The 22,349-nt window shown below is 38.7% G+C and overlaps 1 protein-coding gene across 7 annotated transcripts in view; it reads right to left on the bottom strand.

The window, feature by feature from the left end:
• The window catches only part of IGF2BP2 (insulin like growth factor 2 mRNA binding protein 2), a 158,643-nt gene that overhangs the window by 24,681 nt on the left and 111,613 nt on the right, over positions 1–22,349 (bottom strand). For 4 of the 7 annotated variants that reach the window (XM_032338360.1, XM_032338344.1, XM_032338353.1 and 1 more), the window contains exons 3-9: positions 19,527–19,575; positions 18,103–18,154; positions 14,784–14,865; positions 12,279–12,551; positions 10,264–10,398; positions 564–686; positions 92–227 (exon numbers count right to left, since the gene is read on the bottom strand). In XM_032338360.1, the coding sequence (XP_032194251.1) occupies positions 92–227; positions 564–686; positions 10,264–10,398; positions 12,279–12,551; positions 14,784–14,865; positions 18,103–18,154; positions 19,527–19,575 (850 nt within the window). The remainder of the gene's footprint in view (positions 1–91; positions 228–563; positions 687–10,263; positions 10,399–12,278; positions 12,552–14,783; positions 14,866–18,102; positions 18,155–19,526; positions 19,576–22,349) is intronic. The other 3 variants (XM_032338348.1, XM_032338355.1, XM_032338368.1) reach the window with 1 other exon arrangement.

Below are 22,349 nucleotides of genomic sequence, written 5' to 3'. Positions count from 1 at the left end.
CTAGCTGAATGACAACTATCCTTCGAGAGGCTTGTGTCCTGCCTGAAAACACATGTGAAAGTCAGTAGAGAAGAAAGCATTCGGCACTTACATTAACAGCCAGCATATCATTTTCAAAGGCCTCACGGAGCTTCTTCATAATCTCTACCTCTGCATTGGCACAGGCCTCGACTGTGCCCTTCACAGTGATGGTTCTTTCAGGGTTGTATATGCTCAAATCCTGCAAGCTGGCCACCGGGAAAAGAGAGAGATTTCCTTTTTCAAAAGGAAAAATAAAATCCCAGAAGGATCACAAACAAGTCTTGGTGGAGGATTCCCTCACCACACACTGTGGTATCAAATACTTGCCATCTTATCTCAAATCTTAGAAGTGACTTAGCTCATATCCACAGTAGAAAGTGTATAACTGGTAACGATTTATGCATTTGTTTTGATGGTGTTGGAGAGAATTAGATTAATTATGATTATACTACCATTTTAAGGAAAGGCAGATGGAGGAGTTGGGCATATCAAAATGCTCAAGTTCTCCATTTGGGCACAATTAAACTGAATGGGTGGCTTACGATGAGATTGTTATCTTGGTCCCCGTCTCATGTTCAATTTTCTTCAAATTTCTGCCTTCTTTTCCAATTAGTCTTCCAACTAAGCCATTGTGGGCCAAAATTTTCAGAGGAATCTCTTCAGCTCTAAAAGAGACAAACAACAATTCAACACTCAAGGTGGACATACTGGTTGCCTCCTAAGAGCTATTAAAACATTTTTTTCCCCTTTACAAACAGAAATCTTTGTTCAGGTCCCAAGTGGCAACAGGATTTAGATGAAGCTGGTTCCCTCACCAAGCCCAGTGCATGAATTCTGATTAACATAAGCCAAACCATGGTAATTATATTCCCTTTTTAAGATGGACTGGAAGTGGGTCCATGAGGCAAGTCTGGACAATGAGGTATTAGGAGAAGTCTATTGCATGACTTTAGGAAGGTTTTTCTTGCTCTTAAAAAAAGACAAGAGAGAATATCATCTGGATGGCAGACTAGGGCACTACAGGCCCTCCTGACCCCACAGAGACAAGTTAACAATAGAAAGGACTGGAATACCTCTGTGAGAACTTCTCAACTGAGAAGCTATAGCACCCTGACCACTGTAAAGCCAAGAAAGATTCCGGTAAAAGCGCTGGGAAAATTTGCAATGTTTGGTATGGCTACACATGCTCCTTCCCTTATGCAGCATTTCAAGGAGCAAATGGGAAGAAATCTCCCATACCAGAGATCCTCCCATGGGATGTAAACAAAATATGGGACCACACATCCAACACTCTGGCTCATGTGGGAGCTGCCCAAGGGACTGGTTTCTGTCTTGCCTCACTTGGAGCAGTGAGGAGACTGGCACCAGAGTTTTGGAAGCTACTGAAAAAAGAGGTGAGCAGTATGTTAGTGCTGCAGCTCCACAATCAGAAGCCAGGGGTGAGAAAGAGATCAGAAAATGTTTGAGAGGCCCTAACACCTCCAGTAGGGCTGGTAAGTGAAGGAAGGTCTTCCCCTGAATGAAGGCAGTGCACAAAGACAAACAGATAGTTTTTTTTTTTTTTTTCAAATGCCCCAAGCCTAGCAAAACATTAAAAGACATACAATGAAACAAGGAAATATGGCCTAATCAAAGGATCAAAATATAACTCCAGAAACCAATCCTGAAGAAATGCAGATCTATGAGCTACCTGACAAAGAATTTATAATAATTGTCCTAAAGACACCCAATGAATTAAAAGAGAACACAGAGAGACAACTAAACAAAATCAGGAAAACTATGCATGAACAAAATGGAAACATCAACAAAGAGAAAAACTATAAAAAACAAATAATGTAACTAAAAAATATAATAACTGCCCCCCCCAAATCATTAAAGAGGTTCCACAGAAGATTTGACAGGCAGAAGAAAGAATGAGCAAACTTGAAAACTGTTCATTTGAAATCATCAAGTCAAAGTAGAAGAAAAAAAAAAAAAAAGAATGAAAACAGTCCCCACAAAGCACAAAGAAACGTTAAGGTACTTAAGGGCCAGGATCAAATGGACTAATATACTCATACAAATCCCAAAAAGAACAAAGAGAAAGGGCAGAGAAGAAATAATGGCAGAAAACTTCCAACTATCAGGAAGAAATGGACATGTAGATTCAAGAAGCTCAAGGAACTCCAACTGGGAAGAAAACCAAAGAGAATCATACTAAGACACATTAAAAGCCAATTTTCCAAAGTCAAAGACAAAGAGAGAATCTTGAAAGCAGCAAGAGAAAAGTGATTATTCACACGGAAGGGAGTTTCCAGATTTCTGAGGAAAACTTTGCAGGCCAGGGGCACCTGGGTGGCTCAGTGGGTTAAGCCTCTGCCTTCAGCTCGGGTCGTGATCCCAGAGTCCTGGGATCGAGGTCCGCGTCGGGCTCTCTGCTCAGCAGGGAGCCTACTTCCTCCTCTCTCTGCCTGCCTCTGCCTGCTTGTGATTTCTGTCTGTCAAATAAATAAATAAAATCTTTAAAAAAACAAAACAAAACAAAAAAACTTTGCAGGCCAAAAGGGAGTGGAATGATATGTTCAAAATACTGAAAGAAAAACACATCAACCAAGAATATTACAATGGCAAAACTGCGCTGTGAAAATGAAGGTGAAATTAAGATTTCCCTAGATAAACAAAAGTTAGGGGAGTTCATTATTATTACAGTTGCTCTACAAGAAATGCTAAAAGGAGTCCTTTAATGGAAATGAAAGGACAATGAGCAGCAACACAAAGCCATATGAAAATATAAGATTCTCTAGTAAAAGTGAATACACAAATGTAATAATCTGTACTATAATAATTTTGGGGTACAGAATATAAATGACAAAAACATTTTTAAAATGATAAATCTGTTAATGGGTATAAATATTTAAGGAGCAATTTGTGACATCAGTAACAAAGTGGGGGGTGTGTTGGAAAAGAGCAGTTTTTGAATACGATTGAAGTTAAGTTTGCTAAATGCTAAAATGGAATGCTATAATTTAGGATGTTTTATATAATTGCAGTGGTAACCACAAAAGGAAATATGATAGAACATATGTAAAAGGAAATGGGAAGGGACTCAAAGATACCACTATAAAAACACCAAAAAAAAAAAAAAAAACAAAGTAAAAAAACACAGAAGAATGCAGAAAGAGAGAAAAGGAGGAACAAGAAAGCTATAAGAAATACAGAAAAAAACAAAATGGCAAGAGGAAATCCCTCCCCATTAGTAATAACTTTAAATGTAAAAGAATTAATTTTCCCAATCTAAAAGACATGGATTGGCTGAATGGATTTAAAAAAAAAAAAATGAAAGACCTCAAATTGAAATTTTTAAGCTCTTAAGGAATTAGAAAAAGAATAAACTAAACCCAAAGCTAGTATAAGGAAGAAAATGATAAAGATTAGAGCATAGATAAGCAAAAGAGAGAACAGAAAAACAAAAGAAAAAACCAACTATGAATTGGCTTATGAAAAGAGCAACAAAGTTGATAAACATTATCTAGAATTATTAAGGAAGAACACTCAAATATCTAAAACCAGAAGTGAAAGATGGGACATTGCAACTGATGTCACAGAAATAAAAATGATTACAAAAGAATACAAGGAACAGTTGTACATCAACAAACAGAAAACCTAGAAGAAATGGATAAATTCCAAGAAAAACACAACCTACTAAGACTAAACCTTGAATAGAAAATCTGAACAGACCAATGATGAGTCAGGAGACTGAATCAGTAATTAAAAACCTCCCAACAAAGGGGCACCTGGGTGGCTCAGTGGGTTGAAGCCTCTGCCTTCGGCTCAGGTCGTGATCCCGGGGTCCTGGGATCAAGCCCCGAATCCGGCTCCCTGCTCAGCAGGGAGCCTGCCTCCCTCTCTCTCTCTCTCTGCCTGCCTCTGCCTACATGTGTTCTCTGTCAAATAAATAAATAAAATCTTAAAAAAAAAAAAAAGCCTCCCAACAAAGAAAAGCCCAGGATCAGCTGGCATCCCTGGAGAATTCTAGCAAACACTTATTTTTTCTACCAAACATTTAAGGAAGAATTAATACCAATCCTTTTCTGCAATGTCCAAAAAATTGCAGAAGAGGGAACATTTTCAAACTCATTCTATGAGGCCATCTTTAATACCAAAGCTAGAAAAAGACACTTTGAGAAAAGAAAACTACAGACCTGCATTCCTGGTAAACATTGATACAAAAGTCCTCAACAAAACAAGAAAAATGAATTCAAAGGCATTATGCATTAAAAGGATGATACATTATGACCAAGCAGGATGTACTTCTGGAATGTAAGTGTGGTTCAACATAAAAAAAAAAGTAATATACATTAATGTAGATCAATACATGTAGGTAAAAAACCTTATGATCATATCAATTAATGTAGAAAAAGCATATGACAAAAATTTAACACCCTTTTATGATAAAAACACTCAAGAAGCTAGGAATAGAAGGAAACTACTTAACAAAATAAAGGCCATTTGTGAAAAGCACACATTGAACATCATACTCAATGATGAAAGACTGAAAGCTTTTCCTCTAAGATCAAAAACAAAGGCATCAAAATTGAAAAGGAAGAAGTAAATTATCATCTGTTTGCAGATAACATGATCTCAAATGAAGAAAACTCTAAAGATTCCACAAAAAAACTGTTAGAATACACTCATTCAGCAAAGTTGCAGGATATAAAATCAACACACAAAAATCAATTGTGTTTGTTTTTCTTTTCTTTTTTAAAAGATTTTATTCAGGGATATCTTGGTGGCTCAGTGGGTAAAGCCTCTGCGTTAGGCTCAGGTCATTGTCTCAGGGTCCTGGCATGGAGACCCGCATTGGGCTCTCCACTCAGCAGGGAGCCTGCCCCCCCCCCACCGCTGCCTGCCTCTCTGCTTACTTGTGATCTCCCTCTCTCTGTGTCAAATAAATAAGTAAAATCTTAAAAAAATAAAGATTTTATTTATTTGATAGAGCGAGAGAGAGTGAAAGAGCACACAAGCAGGAAGGAGAGGTAGAGGGAGAAGCAGACTCCTGGCCGAGCAGGGAGCCTGACAAGGGGCTGGATCCCAGGATCCTGGAATCATGACTTGAGCCAAAGGAAGACACTTAACTGAGCTACCCAGGCAGCCCATCAATTCTGTTTCTATACACTAACAACGAATAACCAGAAAAGAAAATTAAGAAAAGTTTCATTTAACTATAGTATCCTAAAGAATAAAACACTTAGGAATAAACCTAACAAAGGACATAAAAGGTTTATATGCTGAAAACCATATAAAACTAGTGAAAGAAATTAAAGAAGACAAAAATAAATGGAAAGACAAACCCGTGTTCATGAACTGGAAGACTTATTATTCTTTAGATGTCCATACTACTCAAAGTGATCTACAGATTCAATAAAACTCCCTATTAAATCCCAATGGCATTTTTTGCAGAAATAAAAGAATTCACTTGGAATCCTAAGGGACCCTGAACAGTCAAAACAATTCTGAAAAAGAAGAACAAAGCTAGAGAACTCAAACCTCCTGACTTCAAAACATGTTACAGGGCTACAGTAATTAAGACACTATGGTAGTGGTGGGGCATCTGGGTGGCTCAGTTAGTTGGGTGTCTGCCTTTGGCTCATGTCATGATCCCAGGGTCCTGGGACTGAGCCCTGTGTTGGGCTCTCTGCTCAGTGGGGAGCCTGCTTCTCTCTCTCCTCCCAGCTCATGCTCTCTCTCGCTATCTCTCTCAAATAAATAAATAAAATCTTTTAAAAAAAAAAAGACACTATGGTAGTGGCATCAAGATAGACAAATAAACCAATGGTACAGAACAGAGAGCCCAGAAATAAACTCTTGCATATATGATCAAATAATCTTTGACAAGAGTGCCAAGATAATACAGTGGGGAAAAGGACAGTCTTCAATAAATGGTGTTGGGAAAACAGGATATCCACATGCAAAAGAATGAAGCTAGGGAAGCCTGAGTGGCTCAGTCCATTAAGCAACTGCCTTCGGCTCAGGTCATGATCCCAGGGTCCTGGGATCAAGTCCTGCACTGGGCTCCTTGCTCAGTGGGGAGCCTGCTTCCCCCTCTGCTTGCTCTGCCTGCTGCTCCCCCTGCTTGTACTGACAAATAAATAAATAAAATCTTTTTTAAAAAATGAAGCTAGATCCTTATCTTAGCCCATATGCAAAAATTAACTCAAAATGGAATAAAGACCTAAATCTATAATATTCCTAGAAGAAAACAGAGGAAAACTTCACGGCATTAGACTTAGCAGTGAGACACCAAAGCAAAGGCAACAAACACCAAAATAGACAAATTCAACATCAAATTTAAAAACTTCTGTACACTAAAGGACACAGTCAAGGGGTGGAAAGGCAATGTAGGGAAAAGAAGTAAATATATCTGCAAATCATGTGTCTGATAATGGATTGATACCCAGAATATATAAAGAACTCCTACAACTCAACAACAGAAAAAATAAAAAAATCAGATAACCCATTTTAAAAATGGGCAAGACTTAGACATTCTCAGAAGATGATATACAGATGACCAATAAGCATATGAAAGGAGGCTTAATATCACCAATCGTCAGAGAAATGCAAATAAAAACCACTATGAGATACTGTGAGCACAAAATATTACACCCATTAGTTTGGCTACTATCCAAATAACAGAAGATAACAATGACTGGTGAGGATGTGGAGAAACTGGATCCCTTGTACACTGTTGGTGACACTGTAGAATGATGTCATTGCTTTGGAAAATAGTATGGAGGTTCCTCAAAAAATTGAAAATAGAGAGGCGCCTGGGTGGCTCAGTCAGTTGAGCCTCTGCCTTCAGGTCATGATCCCAGGGTCCTAGCATCAAGCCTTGTGTTGGGCTCTCTGTTTGGCAGGGAGCCTGCTTTTCCCTCTCCCTCTGCCTGCTGCTCTACCTACTTGAGTGCTCTCTCTCTCTCTCTCTCTCTCTGTCAAATAAATCAATAAATAATTTTTTTAAAAACCCTGAAAATAGGAATATCATATGATCCAGCAATGTCACTTCTGGGTATATATCCAAAAGAACTGAAAGCAGGATCTTGAAGTGCTATTTGTACATCCATGTTTGTAACAGCACTATTCTCAACAGCCAAAATGTGAAAGCAACCCAAATGTCCATCAATGGATTAATAAACAAAATGTGACATATGCACACAAAGGAATATCATTCAGCTTTATTTATTTATTTTTAAAGATTTTATTTATTTCACAGAGAGAGAGAGATCACAAGTAGGCAGAGAGGCAGGCAGAGAGAGAGAGAGGAGGAAGCAGTCTCCCTGCTGAGCAGAGAGCCCAATGCAGGGCTCGATCCCAGGACCCTGGAATCATGACCCGAGCCGAAGGCAGAGGCTTTAACCCACTGAGCCACCCAGGCGCCCCTCATTCAGCTTTAAAAAGGAAGTCTTGCCACATGCTACAACTTCGATGAATCTTGAAGACATTACACTAAGCGTAATAAGCCAGTTACAAAAAGACAAAATACTGCATGATTCCACTTACATGCAGTCTCTAAAGCAGTCAAATTCATAGAAACGGGAAGTAAAATGGTGTTACTAAAGGCTAGAGGGAGAGGGAAAAGGAGAGTTGTTCAATGGGTACAAGAGTTTCAGTTTTGTAAGATGAAAAGTTCTGGAGATATGTTTCACATTAATGTGACTATATATAAATATAAACATTATTGAACTGTACACTTAAAAATGGTTAAGTGAAATAAGTCAGAGAAAGATAAATACTGCATAATCTCATTTACATGGGGAATCTAAAACAAAACAAGCTCATAGATACAGAGAACAGATTAGTGGTTGCCAAAGCCAGGGGTGGGGGGTAGGGGGTAGGGAGGCAGGGGCAAAATGGGTGAAGAGAGTGGGAAGTTACAAACTTCCATATAAAATAAATAAGTCATGATACACAATGTGCAGCATGGTGACTACAGCTGATACACTATACTGAACATATGAAAGTTCCTAAGAGAGCAAATCTTAGAAGTTCTTGTCACAAGGAAAAAAATTATAACTATGTATGGTGACGGATGTTAACTAGAGTTATTGTGGTGAACATTTCACAATATATACAAATATTCAATAATTATGCTGTATACCTGAAACAAATACAGTATTATATGTCAATTATACCTCAACAAAAAAATGGTTAGATGAAAATTTTGTTATGTGTTTTTTAAAAGAAAAAAAATGTTCAAAAAAGAAAGAGCAATGATGCCCTCTCTTTCAACTTTTGAATATCTTTCTGTGGGGACACAAGGTCTGAAATCACTACAGTCATCCTGTCATCACCAGGGGAGTATCAGACATCCTGAGGAAGACAGAGCAGAAGGGCTGCGAGTCTCTGAGTCTGTGATTTAACTGACCTTGGAGTCGCTCACCTCAGGACTTCTCATTATGTGACAGAATAACAGTGTCTTATTGTTTAAGCCACTTATGTTTTCTGCTCGTTAGGGCCAAAAGCAATCTAACCTTCATTGCTACAACACAATGGCTTTGTTCAGTGGCACAGAGTTCAGTGCCCAGCACAGAGTAAGTGCTCAATAAATGATAAATGAATAAAAAGAAAATTTAGGATCCCTCTTCTAAATCCTCTCCCTCCTGCTCATCCCCCTCAGGACACAGCTTAAAGGTCACTTACCCAGGGAGGTCTTCTCTGAGCCCCTCAAATCTCTTTCTATTCTCCTAAAACCTTAATGAGGGCCCTCCATTTACATGTAGTTATTTTCAACTCCCACATGTGCCATGGCTGTGCTTAATGACCCACTGGTTTCAGGAACTGTTTAGCGAATGTCTCTGCCACTATATCATAAGCTTCATAAAGGCAGGAACTGGATCCTGTTTATGGCTGTAGCCTTGTTTCCCAGCCCAGTGCTTAGCACAGTGTGGCACTCAAAAAAACTGATTTCAAAGATATGCAAACTCTATATTGACTCTATGTTGAAAATTCAAAAATTTAATTTGTGCATCAGTCTTTTTAATTATTTAGAATATTTGAAGTTGCTTGTCCTGAGGTTGAAGGACCAAGAAGGATATTATTTATAAAGTTCTCAATAACCTGGTTGAGGGAAGGGCTTATTTAAATGAAGCCATGGCATTTGGGGTGTTTCCAAGGCCTCAAACAGAGTAAATAATTCATAAGTAATAAATTTAAAAGTTAGAGTCCCTTATGAAATCTGAGAATAGATTTGTGAAGTTTGGCTTTTAAGGACTATTTTCATCTTCTTGGTTTTATTTTTTATTTTTCTTTTCATCCTCTTGGTTTTAGAACACTCTTATTTGACATTAGTTGCTAAGTTAATTTTATATTCAATTTATCCCCTCACTCCTTCTCTATAAAACTGCCCCTACCCGTAAGTGGATTTTTTCCCCAAATTGACAGGGAGCTTCTTTGTTGTCTATTCCATTACCATTAATTCAAAGTCAATGGGTTTAGTAAGAATTGTACTGCTCTTTGAACTGGTACAACACTCAGGAATCCCAAGAAGTATTTTGTAAAAAAAAAAAAAAGAAAGAAAGAATGAAAAGAAGGGAAGGAGATTAAAGAAGAGTAAAGTAGATACTTGGATAACAGTTTCTACTACTTAAGAAAAATTTAAGAGTGCAGCACGGTAGTAAAAACCTTTTCCAGAAAAGTAAATGATGGTCTCCATGACAACATACATTCCATACACACCTGCACTGTTCAGTATGATAGCCATTAGTCATAAATGTGACTATGTACATCTGAATGAGTTAAAATAAAATAATTTAGCTCCTCCATTCGACTGGCCACATTTCAAGCACTCAGTGGCAACACGTGGCTAATGGCTATCATACTTAACATGCAGATACACAATGCCTCCACCACTGCATGGCATTAGAAGTATGTTATCTCTATATTTCTACCAGTAATTGTTACTAACGAGTGACGGAAGCATTCAGGTTACGAAAAGAAACATTGAAGTGAAGAAACAGCCATATTACAAATATGTATTTCCTACTACATTCTCCTTGGGAACAAATTTCTTTTTTTTTAAATTTATTTTTTATTTATTTTCGGCATAACAGTATTCATTATTTTTGGGAACAAATTTCTTAAAAATAATTTGTCCCCTGCTCTCTTTACTGAGTAACAAAATCACAGGTCTTAAAAAATTTCTTGTGCTAAGTGCATGAGAACTTACTCTTCTCTGTTAAGTGATCTGAGCATTGTATGCAAACTTACAGTTTGGTCTCATCAGCCTCTTTCTGCATGATTTCAAGAATCATGCGACATGCTTCTGAGGTCCCCTCTGGGGTGGCATGGATGGTGACAGGCTTCTCTGCAGCCCCCGAGTTCTCCTTTCTATGGATGTCTACCCTGTAACGAAAGAATCAGGAGCCATAACACAACATCATCTGGGACAGGATGCTAGTCCCGAGAAAGCATCTCACGGGCCAACGGACAGTGAGGACACAGACAATGAAGTGTCATTAGCACGTCTGCAACGAACGCCATTCTTCAAGGAGGTGGCAAGCAGGGCAGGATGTCTTGTGCCAAACTTGAATTCTTTGCAGTTCCATTTAGAAGGGAATTTTTCTTGCAGCAGTGCTGTGGGACAAAGGCACCAAGCCAACTTGGGTAATGAAGCCAGTCTGGTAAATGAAGTATTTTGTGTAGTCTTTCAAATGATCATAGAAGCAAAGGGTAAAGTGAGTGGGGGGTAACACTGCATGCTGGCATGGTGCCAGTCTCTAAACTGATTGTAGCTTTTAAAAGCCATGTGTTAATCCAAATCCAAACACCAAATTCAAGCAAGCTTTATGTATTTGAGTGTGGATTAAAAACAGAGGCATGCCCTCTCTTCTCTGCCTAAGTTTTTGATTTCCTTGCCACTGGCAGCCTGCCTTCTTCCAGGCTCTTAAAAACTAATGGCTCAAAACCTTGATGACTTTATCAGACTTCTTAGGGTAGTTGTGGCCCTACTTGTTTTTGTTATCTTTGAAAATTACATAATTGATTGTATTCCTTTTTACTCTGGCTGTTAGAAAGCCCAGATCGAAGTTTTCTGCCTCTTTGTAAAAAATAGGCACATATTTTGAGAACTAAAGTTTACTTTTATTTAAACTTGTTGCATTTTTAAAGGCACTTTAAGAAATTTTGGGGAAAAAAGACATATAACTAAAAATCACTTTTGCAGTGAAGCAAACGTGGAGGGGAGAAAAGGGCTAATTTTAAAATAAATGGAACAGCAGACAGTATTTCCCTCTCTACTGGGTCATCATTTCACTGCTATGACTATGAACTTTGGGACTCATACATTTAAGTGCCCATTATTTGGCAGTAACTCAGACAGTTTGAAGAAAATGGTGTTTTCTCTTTCAGGTTACAAGACACTCTGGATGACGTGAATAAAATGCACTAGGCATGTAAATAACTCCTTTTGGTGTTTTGCAACTTAAGTAATTTCATAGCAATTATTTCTTTTAATCTGCCTGGCTGTCCTAAATCTAACAATAATCCTGGCTTATGGAAAAAGCAGTTGATGCTCAGAGATCAATTTTTTTCCCCTACGATCATAGAGCCTTTAAATGGTCAGTCTTCAACATGGGTCTTTGAGACCTGGGCTTTCTTCATTACATCAGGCTGTGTTCTTAAGAACATTCAAAAATCAACAGTCCCACAGGTCATTTCACCCACAACTCCTACCACCTCTTATAACTACAACTCCTGCTTCAACTCCTTAGACTAAGCATAAGGCTAATGTACTTCATTTCTTGGTCAATAGGCAGACCCACTCACCTCTTTTACGTAGCTATTTACGAGACAACCTAAGAGATCTCAAAGAACGACTACCACTCAGGACTCCAACTCGAGACAGGAGGTAAGAACTACGAGAAGTGGTTTCTGGGATCCCACAAAACTCAGTCCCATACCTCTGCTGTTTTAGAAACTGATGTTTTCACAAGCATTAATAAGCTTACAAGGACTAGTCTCTGCTGGGAAGTCATTAGTACCTTCTTTATGAACCTTTAGTATTTCAGGATCTGACCTTTAGGCTACTGGATGGAAGCGAGTTAAAGTCCTCAGCTTTGTTAGTTTGTTAGTAGTTCTGTTTTAAGAAACCGCCATCCCACACAGCACAGACCCCCTCTCCCCCCACCGCTGATGCAAGCGAGAGCCACCTGAGGATGACTGGGCCCCACCAGGACTCAGGGGGCCTGTCAGAAGGAAGCAAAGGAAGCCCCGGAGGCACGTACCGGGACTGGGTCTGCTTAGTGATGTTCTTTATGGTCAAGCCCTCCTTTCCGATGATGGCACCAACAAACTGGGTGGGGACCAGGATCCGCAGCGGGAAATCAATCTGTCTGGCCTGAGAAGAGCCCCCAGGGGCGTGGCCTTGCTCCCGGGAAGAGTGGTCCCCACGCTGGGCTCGCTGAGGGGGCGAAGGGGAGCTCACCTCTTCATCCGGGATGTAGGAAATCTTGAAGGAGTAGTTCTCAAACTGATGCCCGCTTAGCTTCTCGATGGCTCTGAAATGTAGCAGGAGCAGGCGAGCTTTGTTAGAGTGACGTCAAAGAGGTCCCTGAGGCCAGGAGACAGTCTGGTTTACTAGGTAATCCTCCCCGAGAATACAGCGATGACCAAGGCAGATGCCAGCTCTGCTCCCTCAGAGCCGAACAATTAAACACATAACTATAACGTACAGGCCTGGTCCCACTTGATATACAACTATGCATTCTGCCTTTTTCCACCACCCAAGGCTGTATCCCCCTCATCAAAAACTCTTTATAAATATTGGTATCAGATTAGGAGTCAGTTTTTTCTCATTTTGATCATAATACATATTTATTATTGAAAATTCAGAAATGGATATGCACAAATGAGAAAAAAAATTCTAGTCCACCCTGTATCTTTCTTTTCTTAAATATTATCATTTATAACATGGATTAATAGTGTGTATACTATTTTCTAATCTTTAAAAAAGAGTTAATACTCTAATTGTTTTCCAAGTCATTAAATGTCCTGTAATTTAGTTGTTTTTTTATTGTTTGTTAAAGATTTTATTTATTTGTGTGAGAGAGTACAAGCAGAGGGAAGAGCAGGCAGAGAGAGAACCAGGCTCCCCGCTGAGCAAGGAGTCCGATGTGGGACTCATTCCAGAACCCTGGGATCCTGCCCCGAGTCAAAAGGCAGAGGCTTAACCAACTGAGCCATCCAGGCCTCCCTGTAATTTAGTTTTTACTGGCTGTTTAACATTTTACTGACTTATCATCGTTTTTGCAACTCATTCCCTATTGTTAGATACAGATACATAGGTTATCTATGTATATATGCCCAATCTTTTATTATTATGTACAGTGTTGCCATGGGCATTTCTGCAACTCCAACTGCACGCAGAACAGACTCCTATTGTTATTGCTGGGTCAGAGAGTATATGCAGAAGTCTAATTGTTAACTACTGCCCAGTGTGCTTCTGGAAAGGTTTCAACACTTACTATCCCGCGGCAGCTAAGAGACCGTTTGTTTCCTTGAGTCCTCGAAAACAAAAAGTATTACTGAAAATTATTATTATTATTATTATTATTATATATATTGATTAATTTGATAGGAAATACACAACATCCCACTACTGCATTTTTATAATTATACAGGAAGTGGAACAATTTTTTCACAAATTTTTTACAGCATGTGAAAACAATAACCTTATTCTACTAGGTTAATGTTTAGGGGTTTGTGAATTTATTACAAAGCAGTACCTTTGAATTCAATAAAAGCAACAAAGTCATATTGTGTATGGCAGCCCTGGCTAAGTGGCAGCTGGGCACAAGCTATGATGGTGAGTTGCTGGTATGCATCCTGCTTATCTATGTGTGGCTAAAGTAACAGATCACAGCAAGTGATCTATTGCCTTTTTCAATCCAAATTTAACTTTTTTTTAAGACTAGTGGTATGAGGATGGGTTAAATATGTCTTTATGTGTGTTGACACCTTGAAAAATAAATAAAACTATAATTTTGGGGTATACAACCAATGTTATGCCACATCCATGAAACAGGACCATGTCTGACCATAATTCTAGTTACAATGACCGGACAGGCATTTCACTTTAAGGACCTTCTACAGAAAGGAACTTGGCTTTGTTTTGTTTTGTTCTGTTGTTGTTAAAAATTCAATCCCATGACCAATCATTGCCAACTGCAAAACAAACTATCACTGAAGCAATGTAGTCATGAATGGGGACTAGGAAGTAAATGGAAGTTAGGAAAAGAGAACCCAAACCAGGTGATTTTTGACTAACCACTCCCGGACAATTCTCCCTGCTGTTGGTGTCATCAAAATGGATCCCCATTTTTTAATATTATACAGAGGAAAATGGATGTTAATCTCTTCACCAAATGTGGGCAGAAATAGGTTTGTGCTTCTTCCTCACAGTGCACGGGGAAGCTCCAGGTAAAACAGCTCTCAGTGGTTGGCAAAGCGGAATCTGAGGAACACGGTTTCACAGACCTGGTGTCTCTGTTCCTGACCACGTCAAGACACAGCATCCACCTCGGTTTTGATGCCAAGGCTCAACATTTTTCAAGATAAAGTCTCCATACCACCCACCAACAGACATCCCAGTACAAATGCCCTGCTCCACTGACTTGTCAAAGGGAGCAAGATGCCCTGGGGCTCCTTTGCTGTGTCAAACATTTGCATCTTTTGGGAATCAAAGACAACCGTCCCCAAATTTAAAAGGAAAGTAGCCCAAATCCACTTACATTTTTGCTTCTTCTCTTGTTGCATATGTGACGTTGACAACGGCAGTTTCTGTGTCTGTGTTGACTAGGAAAGAAGCAAAAACTATACTGTCATAGAAAAAAAGCTGTCACCCTCTGGCTCAACGTAAACAGTCTTTAGAGAAGAATGCACAAAAAAACTCATTACCCTAACTCCAATCATTCGAATCTCTATCTTTATTCGTGTGCATTCATATTAATCAACTGTATATACACATTTGTTATCAATTGTATATACAACTCAAAGCTATAGTTTCACTTATAAATACTATTGCATGTGCCTATGTCTATGCACATATTTGTATTTTTCATTTCTAAGGTTACATAAAATTTTAGCAAGTAAATGTGCCATGATTTTTGCCTAACCATTCTTCAATTGTTGACATAAGGGTTATTCCCAATACCTGCTATTCTAAGTAGTATTGCTAAAAATTACCTTTACTGCAAACACCATCTGATCTGTGTTCTCTTCTGAATTACTTTTTTAGGATAAAATCACAGAAGAAAAATAACTGGGTAATAGAACATAATGCCTAATGCATATTTTCAGATTATTTTCCTAGAAGTTTATGTCAATTTACTGTACTACCAGCAAGGTATGAGTTTTAATTGTTATGTCTGCATTTATTTTTAAATAACTGGACATATGTATACAATAATAAGCAAGTATTTTAATTCTTCATTCATTCCTAAAGTTGAATTAATAATATTTCTGTTTGCCTTTGACTGAGTTCCATGACTTTGTGAGTTAAATCTAGTAACTGTGTATAATAAACAAAGAAAGCTGACAATTATAACTCACTTGGCTGAAGGAAAGAACACAAACTCTAAGAGTGGCTAAGACCAAACTCTTGTGAGCTGGCTTATCTTGGCTCCTAATTGCTTGCCTCTTCTTCTAAAGTTAGGAGTTAAAAATAAACTCAGAAGGCAAGATAAAACTTTCCCAGTCCAAGTCAGTAAAGTTAACCCCCTAAATCCTGGTCTTCCTCTAACTAGTAGCCATGACTAAATCAGATCCTTCCTTTAAACATTTAAGCTATTGAGAGGCTTGAAGTTAACAACAACAGCAAGTTAATGATAATTCAAGAAAACCATGATAAAACTGCTTTCCAAAGGAATACTAAAACCCTGTAGTGCAGAAATTCCTAATCCTGGATCCCTGTTAGAGCTTCAGGAATTTCATAAACTCACACCCCACCCCTACTCAAGACTCAAAGGTGTGGCTATAGGAATCTCTCAGGCTTATAATTTCTGTAAGACTCTCAAAGAGGTTGAAGACCACGGTTAAAAATACTGGTTTTCCAGTAACTTCAAAGTCACTGCAGCCTTCCCAAGGAAGGGATACACACTCCTCGGGAAGGAGCTGCCACTGAGATATACATGTCATAAATGCTGAGCCCAGCCCGGTTCTGCCCGGGAGTGTTCTTGCTGCCTCTAATTCACACTTACCCGGAGAAGTTCTCCCAGTGCCAAACAGGGGGTGAGCAGCCCGTAACTGTCCTCTCTCAGTGCTGACACACAGAATGTACACAGGGTTCCTATTTGCTGCCTTCTAGTGCTCTAGCCTCCCACAAAGGGAGAAAGGGCTGGGTTTGAACCTCCTAAATAAATCTATCCACTAGGATTCTCAGATTCTCAGATTTTGTTCTCACTTCTTAGTCATATTCTCTGTTATTCAAAGACACTTGTCTTCAGGAAATCAGACAGTTCTGTGATTCTGGAAAGAACTGAGCTCCATTCAAATAATTTATTTCACTGGACATAAAAGCTCTAAAAAGTTTCTTAAAACTCTACTGAAAATGTTTCCCTGCTGAAGCAGGAGTCACCTATGAAACAAAACAAAACAAAAGCCCAACACTTCCATCTTGTAGTTGTAAGGCAGCCAAAAACTGGGTGGTCTCTGGGGCACAGGTGTGCTAGGAATTGTAAACTCCCCCAGGGACCTGGAATAATTCTTCCTTGCCTGGCATTGTCCTGAATTTATAACATGGTCTTAGCTAGTAACTTTTACATGTTCATGTCTGTGAGGCTGTCTTGCCTACCACATCCAATCCTTATTAGAGTGTCTTCTTTTCCATGTTGAGGGAAATACCAAGAATTGAGAAAGAGAATCCTTCTAAATCGTATCTTCTTTCTGAGCTCTTTCCCTTCACCTTTGGGTGTGGGCAGTCAGCAGCATGAAATTGAAGAATAATATTTTTAATATTCATGGAATGGAGAACATATGAGTACTTACTACTTTAAAATGATTATTATACTGGCAGATAGAGCAGATTGCATATAAAAAAATGGGTTCTCTGTGATGATTTTCAAGTGAACCTAAACAATCCCTTGAGATCATATAGGACTCCATATATTTATATTCTCGTTGGGTGCCACAACTACTCAGTGAAATGGAAAGGGATAGAAATTTTGTACAGGTGGAAACTGAGTCAGGGAGGGTAAGTGACTTTTCCAAGGGCCCATAGTCAGTAAATAACTGAATTCACATCCTGCTTTTTAGGCCAAAGGAAAAATAATCTTTATGACAAGAAAAATAATCTTTCTGTCACATCAGAAGCCTGGAATCTACTTTTCTGGGACACTTAAAGAACCATATAAGACACCAGCTTCTTTAAAAATGTACCTTTTTTTCGGGGGCACCTGGGTGGCTCAGTGGGTTAAAAATGTACCTTTTTTTTCTTTTTAAAATCATAGCATTTCATGTTTTAGATGAGATGAGAATGGTAGAAAGAAGAGTATCTGTTTTCTGTGGATTCCCAACACTGTTCCTAAGCCTGTGGCTCTCAAACTTGAGTATACACAAAAATCACTTGGGGGTGCTTGTTTAAAATAAAGATTCATGAACTCTTGCCCCTAAGAGTTTTACTTTCTAGGTCTATGGTGAGCCCCAAGAGTCTGCATTTTCATAAGCACTGTGGGGGATTCTGGTGTAGGAGTCCTATTCCTCGAGAATCACTGAGACATTGGGGATCTGTTGTTCTCAGCCAGGAAGAGGAAAACTGTAAGAGCATAAATTCAATTACTTCCAAGTGAATTAAGTTTACCCTGGCCTGACAGTGTTTGCCTACTGCTTCAGCACATTAACAGAGTATTAAAAAAACAACCTGAAAATCCTAGTCCTTGAAAAAATAAATTATATAGGTATGGATAAAAAGATCTGAATATCTCTCATATACGAGGAAACTTGTTCCAAAGGAATTTGAATTTACTATTTCTCCTTGGAGCTGGCCCAGCCTTTAAGAAATAACAGATAATAATCCCTATCAAAATTCAATAGGCTAATTTCCTCACTTATTACCTTGTTCTACATTCTCCACTGTCCCATACTGAGCCAAAAGTCCATCCAGCACCTGAAAAAAGAAAGAAAGAGAGCTTCAATGTCAGAATGGGAAGACAAGATCATATTCACACACACAGAAAAAAAAAGGTACAGTGATAACTTCCAGCAAATGAACTAAAACAAAACAAGGACAGTTATGGCAATAATCTAATTAAATTGATATTTCAGGTCTTCCAACAAAACAGAACTGAATAAATACATGGTACTTGCATTTGCTTATTGACTTTTTTTTTTTTTTAAGATTTCATTTATTTATTTGACAGAGAGACACAGCAAGAGAGGGAACACAAGCAGGGGAAGTGGGAGGAGAAGCAGGGTTCCCACAGAGCAGGGAGCCTGATGTGGGACTTGATCCCAAGACTTTGGGATCATGACCTGAGCCGAAGGCAGACTCTTAATGACTGAGCCACCCAGGCACCCCTGTTTATTGACTCTTAAGTAATCTTTTCACTGAGGTGACATAGCAGAATTTCAGTCTTGGTAACTATTAACAATCCCATGCATCATGACAGTTGGAACATACTGCTTTTGAAATGAAAAGCAGAATAAAATACAAGGCTCACTTGTCCTTCTTGAAAGTTTTAACCATTCTTCCTTCTGTCTCTCTCTAGGGAATCTCCTTATCTATCTATCTATTTATTTATTTATTTTTAAATTAACATATAACATATGGAATCTCCTAATTTTTACAAAGCAATAGGATATATATGTTTGAAATATTTCATAATAAAGATTAGTGTTTTTTTAAGTAATAAAAATATTAGACAAAACATTGTTTTCTTCATGGCTGTTTTGATTTTGAGTTGGAAATAAACATTTGGGCAGTTTGTTTTTTAAATAATGCAAGCCACTCTTTGAATTTTATCTTCCTGATTTTAATGTTGCTATTTTATAAAAAGTTTTACAACTATGAAACTGTATCTTACTCACTACTCATAGCAAAACTAATTAAAAAGAAAAACCTACTCTAACAACTTTCTATTTTTACTGAGTTCCTACTGATTTTATTTTTTTTCCAAAATCATAATTTGGAAAGGCAAAAATCGTTCACAAAATCATGAGATAAAAGTCACCAGCCAGATACACATTTTGTTTCAGTTTGTCGGTGCCTGGTGCTCGAGAAGACAGAGCAGGAGGGCTCAAAGCATACATCTTGCACCACGAGAAGGACAAACACAAACCTAGTGCTATGACAGATCACATACATAAGGGTACTGAAAAAGGGAGAGAGAGGACCCAGCGGCCTGTGGGAAAGACCTTGAGGACCTCTAATTCCTCAGGGAACTAACAGGGAGAGGTTTTGCTGGCCTATTAAAAAGCAAGGTGAGGGCAGAGAGCAGGGAGACGGTAAATACGGTAAACACACAGGTGACACGGCTTACCTCCCACTGCAGGTGAGGAGGGATGTTTCGGATCTGAATTTTTCTGCTCCTGTAAAAACGAAAGCTCAGACTGTAGCGCTCTCTCTAGGACACAGACTTCAACAAGCAATAAAAAGAGGCTTAAGACCAGAGTCTGAGCTCATCTTTTCAGGGGGCTTACGGAGGCCGTGGCAGGAGATTCCTGCTGTGACTCAGGAGCATCATGTTTTAAGGGTGTCAATTAGTTGGGGGGAAAAAGTGAAGAATAAGCCCAACAAGTCTGAATATGCCAAAGGAACAGTTTAAACGCAGACATGCCTTTTCAACTTCTTGCCAAAGTGGTTAGAACTTAAATTGTCATAGAGATTCTAACTACAGAATTTACGACCTTCCTCCCCAAAACATACGGCCCTGCAACAGACCCCACCCCAAAAGGTATCTAGGCTCAAACACGACAGGTCAAGTCACATGTAGAGTGGGCTTCACCAAGATCAGTTTTAGCTCACCCCATACCTAATAAGGGAAAACTTCCTCTCAAAAATTACTTTTATCGTTAAATAATATAGTAATAATCCAAAAATTAGAACACTATAAAAAGGCAGACTAGGAAAAGACTTACTCCCACGCACCCCCATCCCTCACCAGAAGCAAATACTTTTACTTATTACTTGTGTATCCTTCCGTTTCTTCATGCAAATAAACGCAAATACAAATATAAATTCTTATTTCTCCTTTTCTCTTACAGAAATACTTGAATATCCTACAAACTCTCTGCATGTTGTTTTTTTCACCTTAACAGTAATATCCTGCTGATCTTCCCATGTTGGGAGAGAGCAACTATTTTTCCTCATTCTATTCTCTCCTACCTGGATGTACCAAAGTGCTTTAACCCTGCTGATGGACTGTTGGGACTTCCGCCTTTCTAGTCAGAGGATTTTTCTGTTTTTCTGGGACATCCTGCTGGTCTGATAACTTTAAGTGATTTCGACTGTTTCTTGTTTTTATGTAAACATTAAAATTAGATAGAGAAAAGAATAGAAATAGAAGGATAAGAATTTTTCTACCTTTTTTTAAAAAAAAGATTCTATTTATTTATTTGACAGAGATCACAAATAGGCAGAGAGGCAGGCAGAGACAGAAAGGGAAGAAGGCTCCCTGCTGAGCAGAGACCCTGATATGGGGCTCCATCCCAGGACCCTGAGATCATGACCTGAGCAGAAGGCAGAGGCTTAAACCACTGAGCCACTCAGGCAAACCCACGAATTTTTCTACCTTTTAAGAACATGTTAGATCCTGAAAAGAATACAAATCAGCACTTATTTATTTATTTTTAAAGGTTTTACTTATTTATTTGGTAGAGATAGATAGATAGAGAGAGAGAGAGAACCCCAAAAACCAAAAAAACACAAGCAGGGGGAGTGGGAGAGTGATCTTGGCACTCCATTCCAGGATCCTGGGATCATGACCTGTGCAGAAGGTTGGTGCTTAACGACTAAGCCACTAGGTGTCCCACAAATCAGCATTTAAATATTAGAGAGGTCATTTTCATGGATAGACTTGACATTCGATTCTCCTAAATATCCATTTGGGAGGGGTTTTAAGAGAAGGGATGTGATGGCCAAAGTATCCATTATTTTTCTTTCCTTCTGGTGTCAGAGGTAACAAATAGTAATAACATAGGTTTTTGCATGGCTTTAATCTGGGCAGTAGCCCCTGAAAACAATGTTACAATTCATGCAGAGAGGAAAAGAGAGAGGAAATATGGAAGCAAACAAAACAATCTCAGATTGTTTTTAAATGCGGGGAGGTGGGGGAGGGCATCCCTATGTTCTAGAGCCTACAGAGTACTTCTGCCTTATTTTTTTAAAATGAGAATGCATTCATGCTTTCGATAGGGCTGCTTAAATGACAATACAAGCCAGTCTATAGAACCCCTAATCTTGTATCTGGGTAGGAAGGAGGAAAAGGAACCAAGAGTTAATTTCTATCTCTATGCTATGAAGCCTCTTTTCTGACACTGCCCTTGGCAATAGTTCATAATAAAACTGCTGACACCATCCCATGTAGTGTCTACATGGATTGCTCCACAGAGGATGTCACGAGTCTAACTACTTATAGTAAAAGCATCAGAATTTGCAAGAAATTGAATTTTTCTTAAAAAAAATTTTTTTGTTATCTCCAAATATAAACATTGACTCTAAATGCTAACCAAGAATTTAGTTGTATAAGTCTTATTGGAAGAAACTCATGCATGAACACAAAGATTTGAAAAAAGACAGCTACAATAGCATTGTTTGTTATGACAAAGACTGCAAACAATTTGAATATCCACCAACAGGGCAAGGAATAAATAAATCATAGGATGGGCAGAACACATGAACAGACATTTCTGCATAGAAGAGATCCAAATGGCCAACAGACACATGAAAAAGTGCTCAAGAGCACTTAGCATCAAGGAAATACAAATCAAAACCACAGTGAGATACCACCTCACACCAGTCAGAATGGCTAAAATCAAGCAGTCAGGAAACAACAGGTGTTGGTGAGGATGCAGAGAAAGGGGAACCCTCCTACACTGTTGTTGGGAATGCAAGCACCACTCTGGAAAACAGCATGGAGGTTCCTCAAAAAGTTGAAAATAGAGCTACCCTATGACCTAGCAACTACACTACTAGGTACTTACCCCAACGATACAAATGTGATCTGAAGGGGCACATGTACCCCAATGTTTATAGCAGCACTATCCAAAATAGCCAACAGAAAGAGTCCAGATGTCCATCAAGCAATGAATGGATAAAGTAGATGTGATATATAAATATAAAATGGAATACCATGCAGCCATCA

This window comes from Mustela erminea, chromosome 1 (assembly GCF_009829155.1).
Source record: "Mustela erminea isolate mMusErm1 chromosome 1, mMusErm1.Pri, whole genome shotgun sequence".
Lineage (NCBI taxonomy): Eukaryota > Metazoa > Chordata > Mammalia > Carnivora > Mustelidae > Mustela > Mustela erminea.
This window is presented reverse-complemented; position numbering and strand designations above follow the sequence as displayed.